The sequence below is a fragment of the Olea europaea genome, unplaced genomic scaffold, assembly GCF_002742605.1.
Source record: "Olea europaea var. sylvestris unplaced genomic scaffold, O_europaea_v1 scaffold1348, whole genome shotgun sequence".
Taxonomy (NCBI): Eukaryota; Viridiplantae; Streptophyta; class Magnoliopsida; order Lamiales; family Oleaceae; genus Olea; species Olea europaea.
Window position 1 is genome coordinate 180,470 of NW_019230973.1, and position 12,726 is coordinate 193,195.

At 43.4% G+C, this 12,726-nt stretch overlaps 1 protein-coding gene across 1 annotated transcript; it reads left to right on the top strand.

The window, feature by feature from the left end:
* The first annotated feature begins 6,407 nt into the window (after positions 1-6,407).
* On the top strand, positions 6,408-7,559 carry LOC111375202. Its single transcript, XM_022998004.1, has 3 exons — positions 6,408-6,635; positions 6,753-7,193; positions 7,254-7,559. The coding sequence occupies exons 1-3, from the start codon at positions 6,408-6,410 to the stop codon at positions 7,557-7,559; spliced, it is 975 nt and encodes a 324-aa protein (XP_022853772.1).
* The last annotated feature ends 5,167 nt before the right edge of the window (positions 7,560-12,726 follow it).

The following is a 12,726-nucleotide window of genomic DNA, read 5'->3' on the forward strand; positions in this document are numbered from 1 at the left end:
ATACTAGATGGGCTTCTATTGGCCAGAGGACTTGGGATTTCAGCTATCTGGCTAGAGGCAGATTCAACATTGGCTATTAACTGCATTACCAAAGGTGGAGGACCATGGTCGATTCAGGGTATTCTTAGACAGATCAGAGACCTCATCTACTTCGATAGAGACACGGTTTCACACATCTATAGAGAAGGCAACCAGGTTGCTGATTCTCTTGCTACAGAAGGCTGGAATCATCGACGCTATCTAGAGTATGGTCCACTAGAACTGCCTCGAATATTAGGGCAATAGTGCGGATCGACAGACATGGATTGCCCAGTTTTAGAGGTTCGTAATTTAGGCTATTCTTTATTGTATAGGGAAGTAGTACTTCCTCATTTATTGCTTTCATTTATTACATTCATTTGTTGCATCACTGCATTTTGGAGGTCAGGTTCATGCCCCCCTCCTTCCGTGTATTCTTGATTTTTATGAAATAAATATGGTTGGGGAACCCTTAACCCCCATCGACCTTCCTTGGTGGACCCTAAAAAGTCACTAAGGATGTGTGGATGTCTTTACCAAAAAAAAAACCCTAAGTGCTAGACCCTGGACCCTGAACCCTAAACCCTGTACCCTGCACCCTGAACCTTTCTATTCTATTGTCTACAAAATTACTCAAATTTTATTTGAAAATCTTTCGATTTTTCGCTTAAAATGGCTTCACTCAAAAATATTTTCTTATTTTCGGCCATCATGTTCTTGTTGTTGTTCTTTTTAAAGCAAGAGAGTTCGTAGTAGGCAATAAAAATAATTTATGGGTAGTTCCATCTTCTATTGATGAGGTCAACAAATGGGCTAAGAAAATTTGTTTTTAGATTGGAGATTCTTTAGTTCTAAAGTATGATTCCAAGACTGATTCGGTGTTGGAAGTGACCGAGAAAGACTACAAAATCTACAACAACGGCGATCCAATAAAATCACACCACGATGGAGAAACTACAATTTCACTAGAAAAATCAGGTCCATTTTTCTTCATCAGTGTAGCTGAAGAACATTGTCAGAAGGGTCAAAAGCTAGAGGTTATGGTTCTGTCCCATAAACATAGCTCCGGCCACTAATCTACAGCGCAGGCACCTTCTCCTCATCATCACCATCACCACTACCATGCACCGACGCCACCCCCGACTAACGATGGTACTGGTCTAAAGGCGACGGAGAGGTTTATTTGTTGCACTGCGGCAGTGGAAAGTTTAGTTTTGTTGTGTAGACTAGTTTTATTATTCATGGGTTCGAGTGCTGAGCTACATTTTATTTTCATTATTCTTTATCATGTATATATTTCCTACTTTTAATTCTAAATTAATTAAAAGAACCCTAAGCCCAAAACCTTATGGCCCAAAAATTGGCTAGAAATGCCTGGAAATCAGGCTGCATCCCTGCCATGGCCATGACGCATCCCAGACTGGGCCTCCACACTGAGTCCCAAGAATTGCCTAGAAATGCTTGAAAATCAGGCTGTCTCTGCCACGGCCAGGATGCGTCCCTGACTTGGCCTGCACACTGTGCCCACAAACTGCCTAGAAATGCACGAAAATCAGGCTGCGTCCCTACCTGGCCAGGATGCGTCCCAGACATGGTCTATACGCCATGCTCAAAAACTGCCCAAAATTAGCTAAAAATCAGGCTCTATCCCTGCCGTGGCCCGGACGTGTCCCTGACATGACCTGCACACCGTGACCCAAAAACTAATGAGAAATGCCTAAAACTCAGGTTGCGTCCATACCGCGTCCTGGACAGCACCAGCACACCATGTCCCAGAAACTGCCTATAAATGCCTGGAAATCAGGCCGCAACCCAGACGAGTCCCGAACATTGCGTGCACGCCGTGTCCAAGAAACTACATAGAAAAACGTGAAAATTAGGATTTGTCCCTTCAGCATCCTAGAATGGCCAGCACACCGTGTCTCAAAAACTGCCTGAAAAGCAGGCTGCATCCGTGTTGCGAACCAGACGCGTCCCGAACATTGTCTAAAAATACCTGAAAGTCTGGATGCATCCCTGCCGCATCCTGGTTATGGCCTGCACATCGTGTCCACGAAACTGCCCAGAATTGCTTGAAAATCAAACTTCGTCTCCGCCTTGCCCATGACAAGTTGTGAACATGGCTTGCACATGGAGTCCCAGAAATGCCTGAAAATTAGGCTACGTCCCAGCCCGTCCCAGACATGGCCTGCACACCGTGCCCAAAAATGGCCTACAAATGCCTTAAAATCAGTCTGCGTCCCTATCAAGGCTAGGACGTGTCCCAGACCAGGCCTGCACACTGTGCTCAAAAACTTCCCAGGAATGCCAGAAAATCAGGTCCCTGATGCATCCTGGTCATGGCCTGCACACCGCGTCCCAGAAACTACCTAGAAATGCCTAAAAATTAGGCTACGTCTCTGTCGCGTCCTGGACATGGCCTACACACTGTGTTCCAAAAATTGCCTAGAAATGCTTGGAAATCAGGCTGCATCCCTACATCAGCCCAGACGCGTCCCGAAAATTGCATGTACACTGGGTCGAAGAAATTTTCTAGAAATACGTGAAAATCAGGATGTGTCCCTACAGATCCTAGATATGGCCTGCACAACGTGTCCTAGAAACTACCTAGAAATGCCAAGAAACCAGGCTATATCCCTACCGTGGCCCAGACGCGTCCCGAACATTGCCTGCACACTGTGTTCTAGAAACTGCCTAAAAATACCTAAAAGTCAGGATGCGTCCCTGCCGTATCCTGGACATGGCCTACACACCGTGTCTTAGAAACTGCCCAAAATGCTTGGGAAGGTGCCTGGGCCCCTAACATGGCCTACACACCGTGTCCTAGAAATGCTTGAAAATCAGGTTGTGTCCCTGTCGCGGCCAATACACATCACAGACATGGCCTACACTCAGTATCCCAGAAAACTGCCTAAAAATGCTTGAAAATAAGGCTGTGTCATGTCCTATACCTCGTGTCCCAAAAGCCCTAAACCCTAAATCATAAGCCCTAAACCATAAACCCTAAGCCCTAAACCTGGCACTAGCTCACATGCTCAAACCCAATCATCTGTTCCTCCAGTTGCTCCTTCCATTGCTACAGCCTTACCAGTTATAAGTGCTGCAGATCCAGCTACATCTACCACTCCTTCAGCTCCTGCTTAGGTTATCAGTCCACCTATCACTCCATTTTATGATCCTATGTTGGATGAGATCTTGAAGAGGCCACAAATACAGAATTCTACAGTAGGCACAGTCAGCAGATGTTCTTACATTCCAGGCCCGACACCGGGTTGGGTTCAGGCACCTAGTCACACTTCTCCTCCTCTCGTTTGTCATCAGAATGTGGAGGCATCTATTCCATCTTTGCCGTCAACTCATTCAGATACAGAGGGCTCATCTCAGATTGAGGTTCACCAGCAGGGACCCTTTCGGAGATCTTCTTCTGATGACTTGGTGGATTTATGTGAGAGGACAGAGGATGATGGATTTATCCCAGTTGTTCGGAAGAGACATCCACGGGCTACTGATACTCCACATCCGGGCAGAAGGATCACTCGGAGTCAGTCACATGACACCTCTTCACATTCCCTTTCTCTATGAGTGCCATCATTTGGAATGTGAGAGGTGTAGCTAGTGTAGCTACTCGTTGGTGCTCGAACAAACTTATACAGCTTCATCAGGTTTATCTTCTAGTTATACTGGAACCTTTTGTTCTGCAGCACACTTTTGCATATACATGACACTAACTGCGCTTCGACATGGAAGCTTAGAATGAATCGAATAAGATCTGGTTTTTTCTGGAATTCGGGGACTAATGTTACTGTTATTGTTGATCATTCCCAGTTTCTTCACGTTAGAGTTGAGGATCCCAGACTAGCACGTCCTATCTATTTGACTCCAATCTATGCATCATGCGATGCTACTATCAGGAGGGATTTGTGGACGGGTCTTCACCACATCTCCCTCGATATGGACGATCCTTGGCTAGTTGGGAGAGACTTTAATGTTATTACACATGATGGAGAGCGCACTGGTCATAATACCCGTGATCGTGGCACTACTGCTTTCTCTGATATGATGTTAGACTGTGGTTTAGAGGATGCGGGTTTCATTGGAAATCGATATACTTGGACCAATGGTCGGGTTAGAAAGAGATTGGATAGGGTACTTATTAAGTCTACAGCTGCAGCTTTTTGTAGATAGCTTACAGTGAGACACTTGAATCAGACTTTATCTGATCACTCTCCTTTACTGCTTCAGTGGGTTTCTGATGATGATTTGGGGCCTAGACCGTTCAGATTCCTCAATGTTTAGACCAAGCACCATGATTTTTTAGCCTTTGTCTCCCAGAAGTGGTCGCTCCCTACTCATCTCACAGGGATGACCGCTCTTTGGGAGAAGTTCTTCAGGCTGAAATAGGGTCTACGCTGGTGGAACCGACATGTATTTGGAGATATTTTTCAGCGGGTGCATGATGCTGAGGTTGGGATTGATGAGGCTGAGATAAAATATGATAGAGATCCCACACCGGAGCACCGCAACTTACTACATCATACCCAGGCAGGTTTGAACTGGACCTTATCTATTGAAGAGGGCTTTCGGAAGCAAAAGGCCGGTTCACGTTGGGTATGTGAGGGTGATCACAATACTCGATATTTTCATGCGATGCTTCAGGGGTGCAGGATCAAATCGCGTATTAGGTCTATCAGGACACAGGCGGGGGAAGTTTTATCTACTCCGATTGATATTCAGACTTCGGCTATTGCATTCTACCAGGATCTCTTATCTGCTCCTCCACAGCCCTTGGATCACATCCGTTCTGATGTAATTCCCAAGCTCTTGACGGTGGACGATAATTTGGCACTAAACCTCCCCCCTTGATGTATGAGGTACGAGAGGCGATTTTCAGTATTGATGCCGACAGTGTCGCTGGCCCAGATGGCTTCTCATCTCTATTTTTCCAACATTGTTGGGATATTATTCAGGAGGATGTTTACAGGGCAGTATTGGATTTCTTTGATGGAGGTCATTTTCCACGGGGTTTTACTGCTACTTCTATTGTCTTGCTCCCTAAAAAGGATGGTGCTTGCAGATGGACTGACTTTAGACCTATCAACTTATGCACGGTGTTCAATAAGTTTATTACAAAGCTTTTGAACACTCGGTTAAGTACTCTGCTACCCCGCATTATCTCCCCTCCATAGAGTGGTTTCATACTAGGTCGTCTGATTGGAGACAATGTTTTACTAGCTCAGGAGCTTCTTTACACTTTGGATGATAGAGTGCGAGGGGGTAATACTATGCTGAAGTTAGACATGGCTAAAGCATATGATCACATGGATTGGGGTTTCATTTATTCTGTATTGGAGGCTTTTGGATTTGATCAGATCTGGATTGACAGGATTAGACGATGCATTTCGGAGTGTCGTTTCTCTATACTTCTAAATGGCCATCCATATGGTTTCTTTACTTCCTCACGAGGACTCAGACAGGGTGATCCTATCTCTCCATCCTTATTCATCATAGCGGCAGACTACTTCTCACGCTTTCTCACTCAGAGGTTTCAGGAGTATCCTAGTATGTGCTATCGACACGGAGGTAGTACTCTTGTTTCCCATCTCTCATTTGCTGATGATATGATCATTTTTGCCAACGGTCAGAAACAGTCTATCAGGAGGGTCCTAGACTGCTTGGAGCACTACGAAGGGGTTTCTGGCTAGTTGGTCAATAGAGACAAGAGTGGTCTAATACTATCCAGACAGGCATCCACTAGTCAGATCAGACGACTGGAGAATTTGACTGGGTTTAGACATCAACAGCAGCCTTTTAGTTACTTGGGAATCCCACTATTCAAGGGGACTAAGAGGAGCTTTCTTTATGATGACCTTATCCAGAAGGTCAGGGACAGGATCTCAAGTTGGGCTTCATGATTATTATCACTTGGGGGTCGTATTACCTTACTGAGGTCAGTACTCTCCTCCATACCATTGCATCTTCTTCAGATTATGCAACTGCCCAAGGTAGTACTTAAGAAGCTTGAGAGCATCTTTGCCCGATTTCTATGGGATTCTAAGGATCAAGTTCGACGCCTACATTGGAGGAGTTGGAAGGAGATTTGCCTTCCAACAGATGAGGGAGGCCTCGACCTCAGGAGATTACAAGATGTGGTGGACACCTTCTCCATGAAGCTCTGGTGGTTGTTTCGATCTCAGAGGTCACTTTGGGCTCAGGTTTTATTGGGCAAGTATTGTATGGGAACACATCCTTCACTTACAGTAGTTCCCAGTTAAGCTTCCCCTACCTGGAAGAGGCTGAAATTAGTTGGAACACAGACAGATCCACACATTGCCTGGCATCTTGGAGCCGACATGATTTTCTTCTAGCACGATTGTTGGATAGGCGAGACCATGTTGGCATCCCTATTTCCACACAGACAGCACACGTCTGCGAGGGTACAGGTTTTCTTTGATGACACTGGGTGGGATTTTGGGCGATTATTGCAAACTTTTCCTCCCCAAATGGCGGAACAAATAGGAGCGATACCTCTATGTATAGATGCCCCAGACCGAATTGTTTGGAGGATTACATCAAATGGTAACTTTACCACCAAACCAGCATGGCAGCTTGTCCGTTCAGTTCGCCAGCCTGAAGATTCGTATCGATTACTATGGAGCCCAATTTTTCCTACCACTATTTCATTCTTCTGTTGGAGACTGTGGTAGGATCTCATTCCTATAGATGTGATTATTCAGAGGAGGATTGGATTTCAATTAGCTTCTCATTGTCAATGTTGTTCTGAGATTGAGACCATCAATCATATTTTCACAAGCAACAGAATCTCTGACCAGGTATGGCAGCACTTTGGAGACATCTTTCTGATACCTATGACTTCAGGAGAGGGGGTTCGACAAAGGTTCCAAAGATGGCGGTATTCTGGGCAACATGTTAGTCGTGGGCACATTTGTACTATCATTCCTCTATTGATATTTTGGTTTCTATGGACTGAGAGGAATGATGCAAAACATAGGGGTGTTCATATGGTGGCCAACTGTATTATTTGGAGGGTCTATCGCATGATCTCTTTTCTTCATATGGCAGGACTGTTTCGAGTTGTGCATTGGCGAGGGGATGTGTCACTTGCACCCTTTTTTGGCATTTCTATGACCCATCCTATCCCACCACCACCAATTATGGTTGTTTAGCGTACTCCACAAATAGGATCCTATAAGATCAACACTGACGGATGCGTCAAGGATGGAATTGCGAGTGGTGGAGGCATCATTAGGGACCACACAGGATACCGCATCAAGGCATTTTCAGCATCGTATGGCACATGTTTGATTTTGGAGGCTGAGCTCAGAGCCATACTAGATGGGATTTTATTGGCCAAAGGACTTGGGATATCAGCTATTTGGATTGAGGTAGATTCAACGCTGGCCATTCACTGCATCACCAAAGGCGGAGGACCATGGACGATTCAGGGTATTCTGAGACGGATTAGAGACTTCATTTGCTTTGACAGAGACACAGTTTCTCAAATCTACAGAGAAGGTAACTAGGTTGCAGATTCATTTGCTTGAGAGGGTTGGGATCACCAGTATTACCAAGAATATAGACCACTTGACCTACCTCGACAGATTAGGGCATTGGTACAAATCGACAAACATGGATTGCCCAGCTTTAGAGGTTTGTAGTTTAGGCTATCATTATTTCATTTTTCTTGTACAAGGGAGTAGTACTTCCTCATTTACTTTGTTCATTTTTAATTTTTCATTTGTTACACTGTTGCTTTTCGGAGGTCAGGTTTATGCCCCCCCTCCTTCCCTGTATTCTTGATTTTTATGAAATAAACATGGTTGGGGAACCCTTAACCCCCATCGATCTTCCTTGGTGGACCCTAAAAAGTCATTAAGGATGTGTGGATGTTTTTACTTAAAAAAAAAAAAAACCTTTAGCCCTAAATCGTAAACCCTAAGCCCTAGACCCTGGACCCTGAGCCTTAAGCCTTACACCCTGAACCCTGGACCTCTCGTACATCTGCAACAACTCCATATGCAACAATGGAAGGCTATTGAAATAATTGGAACCTCCAGGAATTCTTGGCAGAACCTAAACCTACATCAATGTCTGACTTCACTAACTTACCAGATGAAATACTAATCGACATTCATCGAAAACTGTGTGCTGCAGCCAAACATTTCATCGTATTTCCAGGGTTTTTCTAGTGCGTCTAGCATTATCACGTATTTCCCAAGCAAACTACTATTACTTCCAGAGCGAGGACGCCATTGTTGGATATGTTGCGCTGGTGGAGTATGATGTGAAAAACCTGGGGATACCGCTTTATACAACTGTTAGTAGGGATGCTAAAATTGTCCAAGTACTTTGGACTAGTCAAGTGATAATGCAAATGTCCAAAGAAGAAGTTGACTCAGAATAGAAGAAATTGGAAAAGTTGGAGGAAGAGGGATTATTATTCTCATGAATTATTTTTGTTGAATCGTTTTGCAGTCCGTAGCATGTTTTCAAGCTAGAGCTGTATTAGCACAGAAAGTGGAATTCCTTACTATAGAAGTTTACTTTTCTCAGCTTAAAAAGATCAATAAGTGTAGCATAAATGCTACAGTTTCACGTTCAAAATGTTGCTCTCTACCTTTTTTGACATGAACCTCACAAAAAGCATTAATGAATTTTTGTTGATTGTCTTGTCAAAAAAAAAAAAACCCTGAACCCTAGACCCTAAACCCTACACCCTGAACCCTAAACCATTCTATTCTATTGTCTATAAAATTACTAAAATTTTATTTGAAAATCTATCGATTTTTTGCCTAAAATGGCTTCATTCAAAAATATTTTCTTATTTTCGGCCTTTGTGTTTTTGCTGTGTTCTTTCTGAAGTAAGAGAGTTCGTAGTAGGCGATGAAAATAATTATAGGCAGTTCCATCTTCAGTTGATGAGTTCAACAAATGGGCTAAGAAAAGTCCTATTCAGATAAAATCAGGTCCATTTTTCTTCATTAGTGGAGCTAAAGAACATTGCCAGAAGGGTCAAAAGCTAAAGGTTATGGTTCAGTCCGACAAACATGGCTCCAACCACCTATCTACAGCGCAGGCACCTTTTCCTTATCATCATCGTCACCACTAGCATGCACCATCCCCAGCCCTAACTAATGGTGGTACTGGTGTGAAGGCGACGGTGGGTTTTATTTGTGGTACTGCGACGGTGGGAAGTTTGGTTTTGTTATGTAGACTAGTTTTATTATTCATGAGTTGTAACATTGAGATACAATTTATTTTCATTATTCTTTGTCACGTTTATATTTCATGCTTTTAATTCTAACTTAATTAAAAAAATAAACCCTAAACCCTAACTTGGCCTGCACATCGTGCCCACAAACTGCCTAGAAATGTCGAAAAATCGGGCTGTGTCCCTATCTGGCCAGGACGCGTCCCTGACATGGCTTGTACACCGTGCCCAAAAATTGCTCAAAATTACTTGAAAATCAGGCTCTGTCCCTACCATGGCCCGGATGTGTCTCTGACATGGCCTGTACACCGTGTCCAAAAACTGCCCGAAATTACTTGAAAATCAGGCTGTCCCTGCCGTGGCCTGGACGAGTCCCTGACATGACCTACACACCGTGAACCAAAAACTGACGAGAAATGCCTGAAAATTAGGCTGCTTCTAGGACATGGCCTACACATCGGGCCAGAAAAATTCCCAAAAATGCCTGAAAGTCAAGCCTTGCCGTAGCCATGTATTGTCCCAAATTTGGCCTACACACTGTGTCCCAAAAACTGCCCAAAATGCCTAGGAACGTGCCTGCACCCCTGACATGGCCTACACACCGTACTTGCTTTGTTTGGTTGAAAATCAGCTTGTTTCTCTAACGTGGACGGGACGCATCCCAAACATTGCCTGCACATCGTGCCCACAAACTACCTAAAAATGCCTGAAAATCAGGCTACGTCCCTGTCGTGACCAGGACGCATCACGGACATGGCCTACACACGGTGCCCTAGAAACTACCTTGAAATGCCTAGAAATTAGGCTGCATCCCTGTCGTGGTCAGGACGTACCCTGGACATGGCCTGCACACCGTACCTAAAAATCGCCCAGAAATGCCTGAAAATCAACTTGCATCCCTGCCATGGTCCGGACGCGTCTCGAACAAGGCCTGTACACCGTGTCCCAAAAACTGCCAGAAATGCCTGAAAGTATAGCTGCATCCTGGACATGTCCTACACACCGTGCCCACAAACTGCCTAGAAATGCTTGAAAATCAGGTTGCATCTCTGCTGTGGCCAGGACGTGCCTCGAATATGGCCTGCACGTCGTGTCCCCGCAACTGCCTAGAAATACCTAAAATTTGACTGCGTCCCTGCCGCTTCCTCGACATAGGCTACCCACTGTATCCTAGAAACTACCTAGAAATGCCTTGAAATTAGGCTATATCCCTGTCGCGGCCAGGACGCATCCCGAACATGGCCTGCACACCGTGCCTAGAAAACTGCCTACCTGCCATGGCCCAGACGCTTCCCAAACATGGCCTTCACACTGTGTCCCAAAAATTGCCTAGAAATGCCTGAAAGTTAGGCTGCACCCTAGACATGTCATGTACACCATGCCCACAAATCGCCTAGAAATGCCTGAAAATTAGGCTGCATCCCTGCCGTGGCCAGAATGCGTCATGGACATGGCCTGCACACCGTGTCCCCGAAACTACCTAGGAATGCCAAAAAATCAGGCTACATCCTTGTCGTATTGAGGACGTATCCGAATGTGGCCCGCACACCGTACCCCAAAAATAGCCTTGAAATGCTTGGGAACATGCCTGCATCCTTGACATGGCCTGACACCGTTCTGCCTTTGTGTGCCAGAAAATCAACCTGCGTCCCTGACATGGCCTGTACACCACGCCCAGAAATTGACTAGAAATGAATGAAAATTAGGCTGCATCTCTGGCGCGACCAGGATGCTTGTAGAACCCCAAATAATTCTAGACACCTTATGTTGGAAAAATTGATTTCAATTAGTTGGTTTGACCAACTTTTGACCAATTAATTTAGTGGGTCCCGTTAATCGAAAAAAAATTTCTTTGGCCAAATGTGTTCTACTCCATGAATAGATTAATATTGTAGATTTATTTTCTCAAAACCAATTTAGGGTGAATGAGAAATTAACTCCAAAAGATGCCCACTTGATGTTGAAATAAAATAGGTGGGAAATTAGAAAATATCAATCCCACATAGGAAAACTAGAAGAATATAAACTAGAAGAATCCCAAACTTGAGCTATATATGGTGGTTTATATTCTTCTAGTTTTCCTATGTGGGATTGGTATTTTCCAATTTCCTACCTATTTTATTTCAAAATCAAGTGGGCATCTTTTGGCCTTAATTTCTCATTCACCCTAAATTGGTTTTGAGAAAATAAATATACCATATTAATTTATTCATGGAGTAGAACACATTCGGCCAAAGAAATCTTATTTTCGATTAACGAGACCCACTAAATTAATTGGTCAAAAGTTGGTCAAACCAACTAATTAAAACCAATTTTTCCAACACCTTAGTGGCACTAAGACATGAATATTGAATGACTAAAGTATACTTCAGATTTTTAGTCTCATTTGTGATCCATTTTCGACATAGGAAACATTCAATTTGGAAAATGATATCTAAATAAAAGTTGTAGCTCTTTGAGTTAGCTTTCCAACTCACTTTGAATTACCTCAATCGGATATCGGGAGAAGAAGTTATGATAGAAAAACTGAAGGCTGTGAAGTATCAACCGGACTACAACCAATCGACCGAAACTGCCTGAAATTAAAAATTCTCGTTTTTCTCTAGAATTTAAATATTTATTTTCATCAATTATTTTCTCAAAGGGTCACCCACATTTTTTGCAATAAAAAACCCACTAAATTGAAGCATTTAACCTCAAACTTAAATGGCACCCATATTTTCTCTCTTAAATGAAATTTGACCCTTCATTTGCTTTAAGTTATGGGATATTTACCTATAAATAGAGACCTCATTTCACTCATTTTTTCTCACACCAAAAGCAAGAGCTTTTACATACTAAAGAAAGAGTTTCCAAGAGAGAAAAAGAGAGGGAGGAAAACTATTTTTCCTAGAAGTTTAAGAAGTGTTTTCGAGCATCAATTCTCAACGGTTTTCAAACATCCAAGGAGTGCATTTCTTTCAACGTCCAAGTTTCATCGAAGTTTTCAATCCATGTTTTCAAAGTTTCAAAAACATCAATCAAGGTAGGTAGAGGTGCAATGTTTTTAATCGTGTTAAGTTATAAGTTTCGATTCATGTTAATGTTTGTATGTCAAATGGTACTCCGGTATGGCATATCCCTCTATGTTAATGGTTGTACGTCAAATGGTACTCCGGTACGGCATACCCCTCTATGTTGAAGAAATGTTTGTATGTCAAATGGTGCCCTCGGGTACGGCATACCCCTTCATGTCAAATGGTGCCTCCGCGTACGGCATGTATGAAAAGTTATAAAGTTAATGTTTTGAAATGTATAGCTTGATCACGAATGCACCTATGACACCTATTGAGTTTTTCAACTCACGGGTTTAATCCCATCTCTACAGATTGAAGAAATTCTACATCGGGCATGGATATAGGAGAAGATGGAGAGTGATGCAACGAGCCCAAGGAAATTCGGTGAATAAGTGATTTGGATTTATTTTTATGAAATGTTTT

Coding starts and splice junctions, on each gene's coding strand:
- LOC111375202 (XM_022998004.1), top strand. CDS start 6,408: ATGTTGGCATCCCTATTTCCACACAGACAGCACACGTCTGCGAGGGTA. Junction 6,636..6,752: donor CATGGCAGCTTGTCCGTTCA/GTTCGCCAGCCT, acceptor GTGATTATTCAG/AGGAGGATTGGATTTCAATT. Junction 7,194..7,253: donor TCCCACCACCACCAATTATG/GTTGTTTAGCGT, acceptor GGATGCGTCAAG/GATGGAATTGCGAGTGGTGG.